Raw genomic sequence first — 14,192 nt, forward strand, 5'->3', positions numbered from 1 at the left:
TTCAGCAGGAAAGACGGAATCGTAAGCAAGGAAGACCAGACACCAAGAATCGGCAGAATGGCTCTCGACAAGAAATAGCCTGAATTTCGGAGATATGGCCCGCTGAAGTAACAGTGACCAGAAAGACAACCAGGAAAGTCAAGACCAAGAACGAAGCATCCCGAAGAGACTCAAAGAGAGCCATGGTAAAGCCAGACAGTAACCGGTTAAAGTCCCACAAAGGGAACAGTGGTTTAATCGGTGGTGCAAAGAGCCCCTTGCAGAAATCTGGCAATGGCAGGGTGAGAAGCCCAAGACTAGGGATTGTCCCGGGCTCTGAAACAAGAGAGCCCAGCCACTTGGACATGAAGGGATGCCACAGAGAGGCATGCATCCAGCACCAACCACATGGTTTCCAGCTCTAGCCTGTCAATGTTCAGTGGAAGTTATTCCAACCCCTTAGAATGGGACAAGTACAGTGGGCTCCCTAGCCCCAAAAGCTGGCATCTGTCATCACAACAACCCAGGAGTCAATCCACAGCGATACGTCCCTGAAGAGCCAAAAAGGTGGCAGAGCAGTTTTAAATGTCTTTGTAGTGGTATAAAAAGCCTAGATCTCTGTTAAGTCCTGTCTGGTAGGTGTCAAAATACCTTATCATTTTGATCTCAAAGGTTTTACATTTTTTGATTGTTTTAAAGTTCCATTTTAGTAGTCTCACCATAAAATCATTGGTGCAGTGGTCAGTTTTTCCAAAGTGTTATTCAACAGCGGTGACATCCTGGTTGTAAAATCCAGAGAGGTGAGGAACTCTCCCAGGGCCACCGCTGCAATGATAGATCACACTGTTTCCAAGTGAAAGCATGGAACCATGAGAGCTGCTGGAGATCCAGGACAGGCCCTCAAGCATTGGAGCCTTCTTTTTTTATAAGCACAAAGAAGAGGGCGTTCAACACCCCTGCACAGGAAATGATTGCAGTGGGCTCCCCAGCCCTGAAGGCTGGCATCTGTCATCACCACGATCCAGGAGGCAATGTGTAGTGGTATGCCCCTGAGGCCACTGCTGCAATGACCGAATGCATAATCTCCACTCGGAATCAGGAAATCTTGAGAGCCGCTGTCACGTGCTGAAGATCCAAAATAGGCCTTCAATCTTCTGAGCCTTTCTTTGGAACGATAAAGTTTATGAAGTGTATGCCTGAGCCCGAGAGGTCAGGCGGTACTGGCTTTATAGCCTGAATATCCAGTAAACACTGAACGGTGGCTTGAACCCTGATCGCTTTGTCCAGGTGACCTGAAGGAGAATCCACAAACCAATCTGTCGGAGGTCAAATAAATTCCAGCTTGTAATTCGATCGAATAATATCCAAGACTCACTGGTCGGACATAATGTGCATCCAGGCAGGAAGAAATGCTCAGAGCCAGCCCCCTATCTGCAGAGGGGCATCCCTCAGCCTGGCGTCATTAAGCCTTTCTGGCAGAGGGCTCCAAACAGGAGGTGGAAAGCTAGGAATGCCTGTAGCCAGTATATCGTCATCGGGAGCCCTGTGAAAATCTCTGTGATGTGGCACTTGCAAATGATCTGGAACGACATAAGCCATGAAAATTAGAGCGACCAGAACCCCTGGAGGGTGTGGATCTATGATCAGGCAGAGTTTTCCATCACAAAATCCATGAGGTTGTCTAGACCTTTGCCAAACAATAAATGCCCCTTAAAAGGTAGCCTAGCCAATGTAGCCTTGTAAGTGGAATCATCTGCTCACTGTTGAACCGAGAGCAGTCAGCAGGCAGAGATGGAATACACTGACACCTTTGCCAAACTTGCATAAGGTCATCCAATGCAGCAGCTATATTATTGTCCCAGCCAAACAAAATTGAGGAAGGGGATCCACAGCCTCACTCTCCAGTGTGCATAGTCGAGTGAGATGGGTGTGTGCAACAAAAAATGCCACCGAAACAGCTTTGATGCCTAAAGCAGCTGATTCCAAAAAAGTGTCCCGAGGACAACATCCACACGGCGGTCCTTCATACAACCTGGGCTGACCCAAAAGCTGCTGACAATCCTGAGCCAGAGGGGACAAGTGTGACATAGCTCTAGGGAATCTCAGAGCACCTTCCAGAGAGTCAAACTGCTCCGAGACCAGAATGCTTACAACAGGGTGCCAAAGAAAGGTAAGCAGACTGCGAACGCACACCACAAAGCCAGGAGGAAGAAGTGGACAGCACTGAGTGACTAAGTGCAATTCCTGTAAAGACTCAAAAATAAGGTCAGGCAGAGCCACAAACTGAAATAGACGCAGGACAGAAGAATCATCCCCAGGCATCAAACTCCCAGAGGAATCTGCAGATCCAGCATACAGTCTCTGATTTTCCTGCTCCGAGAAGTGCTGAACCTACAAACAAGAAGCAGTGATCAAAATATCTACATCAGGGTCCCCCAAATGAAGGTCAGGCAGCACAAAAACAGCAGCAGGCTGAGGCGAGCCTGTGCCCTAAGGCGCAACGTCACTCAGAGACACCTCTTTGGCGGTGTGGGACTGCGTAGGGGGAAAACACACATTCTAAATTTTAAGACTCCCTAAATTTCATAAACGGAGAAAAAGTGTCCCTTAGGTGACTAAAAATTGAAGATCTTAGGCTGTGGAGGGTCCAAAGCCTGGTGAACCAACCGTGTTGAGTCCCAAATCACCAAAGGCTGCCCTGCCGGGCTAGCTGAGTATTTGGTCACCTCTTCAGCAGGGGAGAAGCTAAGCTGGATGCTGCCACCCCTTCCCGCTGCGCCACATAGCATGTGGCACAAGAATGCTCCAAAAGCACTAAATTTGCGCAATCCTGGCAAGAATCCACATGAGGAGAGCCTAAGGACTCCATCCCAGCAAGTTTCCAGGTTCCATGTCAGCAAGTTTCCAGGCAAAATTTGCAGTTTTGAAGAAGCAGGGAACTTTAGAAAAAAAGATCACTAAAAATTCAAAATGGCCACCATCAAGAAATTGGTGCCAAAATCACATTATTTTTCACACTTCCCAAACTCTAAAAATGGCAATTTTAGGATTTTTCAGGAGGGGAAACACAGGGTAGCATTCAGAAACACTGAAAACTCCACTTTTCCAACCTCCCCCAATGTCTCTCACATAGGGTTACCATATGGCTTCAGAAAAAGGAGGACAGATTGAGATATCCAGGTTTTACTTTCATTACTTTCAATAGAAATAAAGCCCAGATGTCTATCTGTCCTCCTTATTTCCTTTGCTTTCAGTAGAAGTAAAATCCGGATCGCAGTGTTTATTAACACCCTGATTAGTGCGTCACCAACAGCACAGTGCTATCATGGACACACCCCATCATGCGCTATTTGGCCATGTATTGCCAATTAGCGCATGGCCATTCCCAGCTACGCACGTCCGTGCACTAATTTTCTTAGCACAATTTGGTGGCCTATGTGATCCATTATAAAATTACCAACCACGTGCTCAAATGATATTAATCTTCATGAAAATCCTTAACTTCTGAAGCAAATTAGTTCCATTGCCACATATATCTTAAATCTCACCTTTATAAATCTAGCTTCACAAACAGAAGTATCATCATGTGAATCACATTCTTCATTCTCAGTAGCAATATTAATTCCAGTTGAGCAGTGGAGTTCCTCTAGCTGATTAATGCAGCATTGTTCTTGAGCAATTCTGTCAATGGAAAAGAAATACAAACAAGCTTCTTTAGGTATATATATGGAAATATAAAAGCTGTTGGCATTCATACACACTCGGACATATCACACACACACACTTGTTTCACTAAATTTCAAATGAAATATTTACATAAAGTGAGCTGTTCATTCACCCCCGATTCTTCTTGGTAATAAACGCCATGATCTTTTGATTGACGCTACTACTACTATTTATAATTTCTATAGCACTGAAAGGTTTTCATGTTTTGCAGATCAGCCCAGAACAGAAATTGTTTGTTACCGGGGAGGTTCCCCTGTGCCCCCTTATTTTGTCATGGATTTGTTCCAATCTGTTGCTTGGCTTTGGGACTGAACTGTAGGGGGCTCTAACTCTCTCTCTCTCTAAGATAGAAGGAGCACATGCTCAGAAAAGTGTTTGGATTTCTAAAACTCCCAGATTGCGGGAAGGGATTGAACACCTCTTTTACCCACTCCCCATTACTACACTTTTACCCTCTGTACTTACCATTCTCTTCTTACTGATTTTCTTGAGAACCCCCATGGCTTCTCCCACAAGTCAAGTATATCCCCTCCCTCTCCTTCTCCTTTCTTACACCCTTGCAGCCCAGCATCATCACGTTCCTTCACTCCCACCCCATCTCTCCTCTACGCCAATGGCCCAGCATTTCCCTGTCCCCTCTCCCTTTCTCTCCATTCCTATAGTCCAGCACTTCCCTGTCCCGTCTCTCCCCCTTTCCCCCTTATGGTCTAGCAACTTCCTGTCATAGTAACATAGTAAATGTCATCAGATAAAGACCTGAATGGTCCTTTCTATCTGCCCAATCATACAAGCTCTATAAATTAATCATTTTATTTAAATGGTCCTTTTTCTTAGGTATTTCTGGGCCAGAAACATAGAACTCTGCCTGGTAGTGTGCTTAGGTTCTATCTACTGGAGTCTCCGTCAAAGCTCGCTCCAGCCCATCTAAACCATCCTAGCCATTGAAGCCCTTCACACCCCGTCCTCAACCAAATGTCCATATACAGGACACAAGACTGTGCAAGTCTGTCCAGTACTGGCTTAAGTTCCTTCAATATATACTCATTATTTTGTTTTTAGAGATCTAATCTAATCTTCCATTTATGAGTCGCAATATACTATAGAGGCTCAAGGTGACATCCTGTGTTCATCTTGCTCTTGCTTGAACTCTGTCACTGTTTTCCTCTCCACCACCTCCCTCGGGAGCGCATTCCAGGCATCAACCACCCTCTCCATAAAGAAGAATTTCCTAACATTACTCTTGAGTCTACCACACCTCAACCTCAAATTATACCCTCTGGTTTTACCATTTTCCATTCTCTGGATAAGATTTTGTTCTATGTTAACACCTTTCAAGTATTTCAATGTCTGAATCATATCTCCCCTGTCCCTCCTTTTCTCTAGGATATACATATTCAAGGCTTCCAGTCTTTCCTCATATGTCTTTTTTTTGGCGCAAGCCTCCTACCATTTTCGTTGTTTTTCTCTGGACCACTTCGAGTCTTCTTATATCCTTTGCCAGATATGGTCTTCAAAACTGAACACAATACTCCAAGTGGGGCCTCACCATCGACCTGTACAGGGGCATTAATACCTTCTTTCTTCTACTGGTCATGCCTCTCTCCATAAAAGTCTAGCATCTTTCTGGAAACAGCCACTGCCTTGTCACACTGTTTCTTTGCTTTAGATCTTCAGACACTATCACCCCAAGGTCCCTCTCCCCATCCATGCATATCAGCCTCTCATCTCCCAGCACATATGGTTCCTTCTGATTTTTTTTTTAATTCTTTATTCATTTTTATAACTTACAATAAGTGCATCAAAAAGTAACATCATTTTCACTTAAATACATCACTTGAAATTCTATAATTCTTCATATTAAATATAATTTATCCCTTTCCCCCAACTCTTCAATATCTCATAACACATATACCATATAATAAAGACTTCCTTTCATTAAACAAATAATGAAAGTTCAAAAAATTACCCCCCCTACCCATTATTTCATTGGTACTAATCAGGGAAATGATACTTATTCATTGCAATAATTTGTTAATGGCCCCCACACATCTTTAAATTTATTTAAGTTCCCTTTTTGAATAGCTAATGTTCTTTCCATTTTATAAATATGGCATACTGAATTCCACCAAAAACTGTAGTTTAATCTTTTCCAATTTTTCCAATTACATGTTATTTGTTGTATGGCGACCCCTGTTAAAATTAGTATTTTTGGAAGATATTTGGCTCTTAGCCCTCTTAGACATGCCAAATAATACTGTATTATGTGATAATGCCACATGATTTTCTAACAAACTATTAATTTGGCCCCAAATTGATTTCCAGAAAGCCATAATAAATGGACAATAGAACAATAAATGATCTAAAGTCCCTGCTTCAAGATGACAATGCCAACATCTATCAGACTTAGAGCAATCTAATTTTTGTAAATGAACAGGGGTCCAGAATGCTCTATGCAACAAGAAAAACCATGTTTGTCTCATAGATGCAGACATTGTACATCTCATCCTCCAAGACCAAATTTGTGGCCATTGAGACGCAGTAATTTGATGCTTAATCTCAATGCTCCAAATGTCTATAAGACCATTCTTTGATTTTTTAATTCATATATCCAGATATTAATTTGTACCACTGAGCGGCCTGGTGTCCCAGGAAGTCCACCTGAAAGCATAATAACTCCAAACTATATTGATTATTACAATTTTTCCACTCAGGGAACCCCACCTGAATGGCCTGCTTCAGTTGCATCCATCTAAAACTTTGTGATTTATTAAGGCCATATTTATGTTGCAACTGTGAAAACTCAAGCAGTTTACCATTAGCAATAACGTCTTCTAATACACGTATTCCAGCAATCATCCAATGCTTCCAGATGACCTTAAATCCGAAAATTTGAATCTTGGAGTTCAGCCATATAGTTTGATTTGTTGATTTGTGAATTGGAATAGGTGATAAATTACTCACATATCTTATTGTTTTCCATGTGTCCACAAATAATCTATTTTCTTTATATAATCTAGGCATTTTGATACTAAGTACATGGCATAATCGCAGAGGAAACATGAGGCGCCATTCCAACCATAACCAATCCGGTATATTATCAATAGGCTCTGGGAGGATCCAATACATACTCTGATGCATAATATTTCTATTTCTTCTGATTTCTAATCCCCAAATGCATTACTCTGCACTTCTTTGCACTAAATTTTAGTTTCCATTCTACAAGAACTGAAGCTTGTTGGAGAGGATGTGGTTCTCAGGTTACTTATATTCATATGTGATGGTACTGTCCATTAATACAAGTATTTTGGAATAAGTGTGTTCAATTACTTTCTGATATGTTAAAGATTGTAGTACCATGTGATGTTAGAATTATTTTTGCTGCAATGTAAACCCCCAGAAATGGATACAAATTCTTTTAAGGTAGTATGTGTGTGTATAGGGGTCATAAAACGAGAGATAGCAAGAGTATGGTATTCCGTCTATGCCTCAGGTTATTCAGGGTATATGGCAGGCTTATTATCTTAGTCAACTGACAGTTCTTCATAGAAATCAATTGATTGGTTTTCAGAAGCGGTGGAAATCTTTGGAAGCATGGTACTGTCAACACAATTTTGGATGAATGTTGAAAAATTGAATATAAGTTAGTCGACCCAAGCCAAAGCCTGCCTGCCCCCCGCTGAAGCTGCCGCCGATTCCTCCCTGCCTCCCCGCCCGCTGCACCCACAAAGACGACCCTGCCACCTGACACGCTCCATCCCACAGCCCCCCACTGCTGATTCCTCCCCGCCCACTGCACACACTCTGAAGCTGCCACCGCAGCAACTATGGGCAGGGACACGACTAGCCAGGTGCTTGAAATGACTGCATGCAGCCGGCCCACAAGCTTTACCCTCCCCCACCCCCGACGTCAATTCTGATTTCAGAGAGATGGTTCTGGGCCCGCCAGACAGCGATTTTTCTTTTTGCCTCTGCTGTATTTCACTGGGCTCTTTAGCTCCACCTGCAGTTAGTGCCCAAGCACTGACAGCCATCCAATAAAAGTGAAGTAGAAGCACCTGTAGCAACAGGCTTAGAAACAAAGGTCTAGATTCACTAAAGATAGTGATTCAATCGCTGTTGGCCGATTTTAAAACAGCGATTGATTCACTTTTTATTTTTTTTTTGCATGAAAATCATTTGCATGAAAACTCCAGACTCAATCGCTCAGTGAGCAATTGAGTCGGGGCAGAGCTCTGACAGTAGAAACAGGAGAAGCAGCCTCCTGTCACTGCTGTCGGGGCTTCTGCAGGTTGTTTTTTTGTTTGTTTGTTTTTTAATCGGGCAGATATTTTGCATATATTACACATGCAAAATAACTGCTCGGTTTAAAAAAAAAAAGGAAAAAAAGCTCCATCTCCCCTCTCCCTCCCTCCCCGAACCAAAATGCCCGCTGTCACCGTTGCTACTTCAAATAGAATGGCAGCAGGGATGCCGACTCCTTCCTGCCATCGGCACTTCCACACACCTGAAAAACACGAACCCCCACTCCCCGTCCCCATACCTCTAAAGTTGGGAGCATGATGGGTGCTCAGTCCCTCCTGCTCCCTTAGGCTTCAAGTGCCGTGGCAGTCTTCAGGAGCAGGTGGAACTGCAAAGTCCTCCTGTGCCTCCTCTGCCACAATGCCAGTCTTAGGCCCTGCCCCGGTGCATCATGTGATGCACGGGGAGGGGCCTAAGGTTCTGATTGGCTCAGGTGCCTCGGGCTCCTCCGGTCGTCCCCATTCCCATGCAGCTCTCTAGTTCATAATCCAGCCCAGGTCCTTGCCAAACAATAACTACCCCTTAAAGAGCAGTCTAGCCAAAGTAGCCTTGGAGTGGAATCACCAGCCCACTGTCTAATCCAGAGCTTCCTGCGAGCAGAGATGGAGTATGCTGACACCTTTGCCAAAATTTGCATAAAGGTCATACAAATCATCAGCAATATAATCTATCCCAGCCATAAGAAGTTGAGGAGGCGGAGGATCCACAACCTCTCTCTCCAGTGAGCACAGTCAAGAGAGACAGGCAAAAGTGACAAAAGGACGTCACCCAAGCAGCTTTGATGCCTAAAGCAGCTGTGTCAAAGAATCTTCGGAGGACTACATCCACATGGTGGTCCTTCATATCCTTTAGCACTACACCTTCACTGGGGAGAGATGTGCATTTAGTCACCTGCGCAACCAAAGAATCCACCCTGGGCTAACCCAAAAGTTGCTGATACTCGTATGCCAGAGGTTACAAGCGTGACATGGCTCTGGCAATCTTAAGAGCACCTTCCAGAGAGTCATACATTCTCTGAGACCAGAACGCTCATATCAGGGTGCAAGACTGCGAGTGCACACCACAAAGCCAAGAGGAAGAAGCGGACAGAGCTGGCTGAGTGACCAAATTCAACTCCTGCAAAGATTCAGAAATAAGGTCTGGCAAAGCTGCAGACTTAAATAAGCAGACCATGGATCATCCCCAGGTTCCAAAACACCAGAGGGATCCACAGATCCAGCACACACTCCATGATCTCCCATCTTGGGAAGTGCTGCACCTGCAAATTAGGGGTCAGCAAACAAGTCATCTGCATCGGGATCAGGCAACGCAAGAACAGCGGCAGGATGAGTTGAGGATATGTCCAAAGGAGCAACGTTACTGAGAGATGCCTTGGAGGTGGATTGGGATTGTGCAGGGGGAGAACGCCTGTTCTGAAACTCATTCCACAAAATTTTCATAAAGTCTGAGAAAGTGTCCGGCTCCTGGAGCATAGAGTCACCCTTAGATAAGAACATAAGAATATAAGCAGTGCCTCCGCCGGGTCAGACCATAGGTCCATCACGCCCAGCAGTCCGCTCCTGCGGCGGCCCAAACAGGTCCTGACCTGTCTAAATCACCAGAAGGGGCCCCCATGCCATCCTGGTTTCCTGATGAGTCCTATCTTCCCATCGAAGTCCTAGCCCTCCGGTCTTGCACATGCTCGACCTGGTTGGGTTTCTATACTTTCTCAGTATCCCAGTATCCCACTTTACTTTCTCAGTATCCCACGATCCCTTTATCCCCCAGGAATCTGTCCAGTCTCTGTTTGAATCCCTGTACCGTACTCTGCCCGATCACTTCCTCCGGTAGCGCATTCCAAGTGTCCACGACCCTTTGGGTGAAGAAAGACTTCCTTGCATTTGTTTTGAACCTATCTCCCTTCAGTTTCTCCGAATGCCCCCTCGTACCTGTTATCCCCTTCAGATGACTTAACTTTGTTTCTTACCCTGTGGAGGGTCTGCAGCCAGGCATATGGAACTAATAGCCGTGCCAAGTTCCGAAAGTAAAGAAGGCCACCCTACCAGGCCAGCTGAGTATTTAGTCACCTGCTTCAGCATGGGAGAGGCTAAGTCTAACGCTACCACCTCTCCCAGATGTGCCATGTGGCAATGGCACAAAGATGCTCTGAAATCACTAATTTTACACAATCTTGGCAAGAATCCACATGAGAGTCCAAGGACTCCATCCCAACAAGTTTCTAGACAAAATTTGCAGTTTTGGAGAAGCAGGGAGAATTAGAAGAAAAGATCGCTAAAAATCAAGGATGACTGTCAGCATAGCTATCGCTACCATTCAGCATTTTCAGTTGGCATTACTTATGTCAGCGAAGGCCTATGGGAAATTATATCAATCTGACTCTGGCATGGGAATGCAGATAGACCCTGAGGGCAGGGAGACTGTTTTAAATATCCCTGATATGTTTCAAGTAGCCCTGATTGAATCATGATTAGCTAAAAGGTGTTAATGTCTGATTAAGAGGGTGCTTAGGACAATGGGTCCAGGTGCACATCAAGAAGATAGGCTGCTTGAATGGGACAAAGAAGCCAGAAACTAATCCCATCCACCATGCCTGCAAGTATCACACCCTCCTTAGCAATTAAATTAACCATTGTTTCAAACAGTTTACAAATTCTAAACAGAAAGATACTGGGACATACAATAGTTTCTATACACAGAATAAGATTCCAAGCTATAAAATCCTCCTCTCTACAACACACAAAAGGCTATCAATCTATCTATCTCTTGGCTCTTGGCACTCTGGTCCTCTCTTCTATCTCTTGAGCTCTCTCTTTCTCTGTCTATCTTTTTCTTTATCTATGGAACACGAAGCATCACCCCATCCCCCTTTTCTCTCTCTCTGCCTTTCCCTGAAACTACAAACTTCCTTCTGGACTCTGTAAGGCAGGGAAACTGCTTTGCTCTCTGCTTAATTGTGATACTTAATTATTGTAATGCTTTAGAATATTGCTTTTCTGTAAGACTATTTCTATAATATATTCTTTATGCAATCACCTCTGGCTGTGCCTCTTTGATTCTACTTCCTGGTGAATCTTCAGTGAGGGAACTGAACCTGGGACCGGGCATTTGTCAGGGCGCCTCTCAAGTGACCCCACCACTAACAAACCTGACAATGACCACCATCAAGAAATTCATGCCAAAATCACAGCATTTTTTACATTTCCCAACAAAAAAATGGCAATTTTAGGATTTTTCAGGTGGTGGAACAAAGGGGAACATGCAGAAGCACTGAAAACCCCACTTGTCAGGAGTTGTCTACAGCATTTACCATTGGATCTCAGCTCCCTGTTCCTCTTAAATTTCATCACAGACATTTGAAGGATGAGTCCCCACTGCTTGGCCATGTCTGATTGCGAGACTCCTGGGCTCGTGATCTCAATACAGCATTGCCTGATGATGTGATTTTACATGTGTAAGAAAATTACCCGCTTTACGTAAATATACTACATTTTGGGAACATTATAAATTGGTCCTACGATTGTACATCTCCCCTAAGAGGGCTCACCTTTCTGGGTTCTGAGCCTCTGCTGCTTGTCTTCGCTGTGCCGCCCCTGAAGCTGGTTTTGGACATATGTTTTGGACTTGTCCTAACATTCAGTCCTTTTGGGATGCCATTTTTCTTTTCGTGGAACGTATTTGGAATGTTACAATGTTCCCCCTTGCTCTTATTTGGTGCCCCTCTCATTTTTATCCTAGACGACGAGGGACTGCAGCTTTTCTCTGGTGGACTATATTGATAGCTCTGAAATGCATTTTGCTCAAATGGTTGGAGGTGGATGTTCCTGATTATTTTTTCTGGCGTTGTCCCTGATGTGGGAATGCAGAGATGTGCAGGATTTTTCCTCCTTGCTTGGGCATACTTTCCAGTGCACTTAGGAGCTTTTTTGGAACACAATGACCCCAGCGGTTCGTAGTCGCTTGTTAAACTGTTGACCTGTTGTTCTTTGCTTCTTGGTGAGTTCATTGACCCTGTCCGGGTGTCTGCATATTTTTATTTTCTGATACATTCCCTGGATGGTGGCTTGAAGGAGGACTGGGGGTGGGTGGGGATTGCCTGGTATTTGTTGCTACAATGAGCTTGTACTACCTGTTCTGATGTGCTTTTTGTTCATTGTTCTTGTTGAGCTCAATAAAATATATTTGACAATAATCTTATTAACAAGGTTAACTACAAAATTAAATTACACAAAGCACACTGTATGATTCTCAACATTCATTCCTACCAGAACATAGATAATCCCTATGCAAATATGGGACCAAAAACTAAAAGTACTAATATATACAAACGAAACTCTAATATTCAAGACTGCAAGCAGTACAACACCCAGAGAAAAAGGAACAAATGCATTTCTTCCTGAATAGTGCAAAATATAGACAGCAGATGAAAATTCTCAAAATTGACACAATTCAATCACTAAATTTAAAATAAAATCATTCTCCCTACCTTTGTTATCTCCCTCCCTCCATGCTTTGCCTCAACTAGGTGCCTCCCTTCGGCGGGTGTCTTACCTTCTGGCTGGCTCCCGCCTGACCGTTTTATGCGGACCGCAGTGCAATGCAGCGATTTCATTGCCGCTCCCAGTGTAATCTTCTGGATGGCTCCCTCTTCCTCACTGCGCAGTGTGCACAAAGCCACGGGCGGCAGCTCCTCGCGCATCCCTAGCCTCATCCATAAGGCTTCCAGTTCAGGCACAGGACGTGCGTAGGAGATGCCATACGCGGCTTTGTGCACTTCAGAAGTGAGGAGGGAGCAGGCCATAAGATAACACCGGGGGCGGAAATGAGAACGCTGTATCGTTCTGTGGGCTGCATAAAATGGCCAGGCGGGCCGAATTCGGCCCGCAGGCCTTCAGTTTGACACCTGTGGAATAGAGCATTCACCCTACTCAACAGATCTTGCTCTGACTATTTTCTGTTTCCAAACCTCAAAAAGAGTTTGAAAAGGTGACAATTTTTGAATGATTTGGAAGTGATTGCAGTAGCGGAGCAGTATTTCAGTGACCAGGCATCAGAGTATGTTTTGGAAGGGTTACAGAAACTTCAGACATGATTTGCCAAATATGATGAACTTAGGGGTGAATATGTGGAATAACTTGTAAGTTTCATGGCTCCATGCCATTCTCTTCTTGGTTGGGCTGAGAACTTTTCAGCACCCACTCATAGGATACTGGGCTAGATGGACCATTGGTCTCTTCCAGTAAGGCTATTCTTATGTTAAATAAAATGTTTCCTGGAATGACCGTGGGGCAGAGACAGGACAGGGGGTGGCTCTAAGAGGCAGAGTAGGGTGGGGCAGAATGTATGTTTAATCTCCTTCTCAAAAATTGCTCCCCCTTGCCATCTCTGCCAGGGTCATGCAACCACATGCCCTTCATTGCATGTAATCATAGTCCCTAAATCTGATTGCTAAGTTATTTATTTATAACATTTATAACTTATCTAACAAAAATCATGACCACGGTAAAGTACAAAGAAACACACAAAATAAAATCAAACACACCCAATACATATGTAGGCATAAAATCAGCCAATAAACAACAACAAAAAAAAGAATCCATCCAAACCGACCTTCCCAAAACATCCTGTAGTTGAATATACTGCCCATACCTGTTTGTATGTATAAGGCCTGCATTGCCTAACTGAGGTTTATAAAACAAACTCTGACTAGGACAGGAACTATCTTTTTAGAATAATATTGTTATGGTTGTTACAAGATTTCCGCAAGCAATGAACATTGACATTCCAAAGAACATTTGTGTTTTCTCTCTCTGGCGTGAAACCTTCAGGGTGAGATTTATATTGACAGTAATATGTGATCATCTTTGCTGATCATCTCTTGTACAACGCCAGCAGTACCAGCATAAAACCACCAACACATCAAAGACCTCCCTAAAATGAAAAGATTTCAAACCCTTCCTAACTGTAATATAATCCTGTGCCATCACTAATAATAAAACTCTAAGCGCGCATGCGCACTTCAAACTTTGCGTTCCCTGCATCCGTGATCTGTAACTCCATGCCAGTAGAACGCTACTGCATACGGAGTTCGGTGACCATGGACGCAGAGAACATGCCGGCGACTCCCCCTCCCACTCTCACACCCGCCAGACAACAAGCTGCTGCTGCTCTTCGTTGCGTCTGCCCTCCTC

General features: G+C 44.1%; 1 protein-coding gene across 2 annotated transcripts in view; it reads right to left on the reverse strand.

The window, feature by feature from the left end:
- FBLN1 (fibulin 1) overlaps positions 1-14,192 on the reverse strand; it is a 338,157-nt gene that overhangs the window by 264,692 nt on the left and 59,273 nt on the right. For both annotated transcript variants that reach the window (XM_033951176.1, XM_033951177.1), the window contains exon 3: positions 3,528-3,660. In XM_033951176.1, the coding sequence (XP_033807067.1) occupies positions 3,528-3,660 (133 nt within the window). The remainder of the gene's footprint in view (positions 1-3,527; positions 3,661-14,192) is intronic.

This window comes from Geotrypetes seraphini, chromosome 7, assembly GCF_902459505.1.
Source record: "Geotrypetes seraphini chromosome 7, aGeoSer1.1, whole genome shotgun sequence".
NCBI lineage: Eukaryota > Metazoa > Chordata > Amphibia > Gymnophiona > Dermophiidae > Geotrypetes > Geotrypetes seraphini.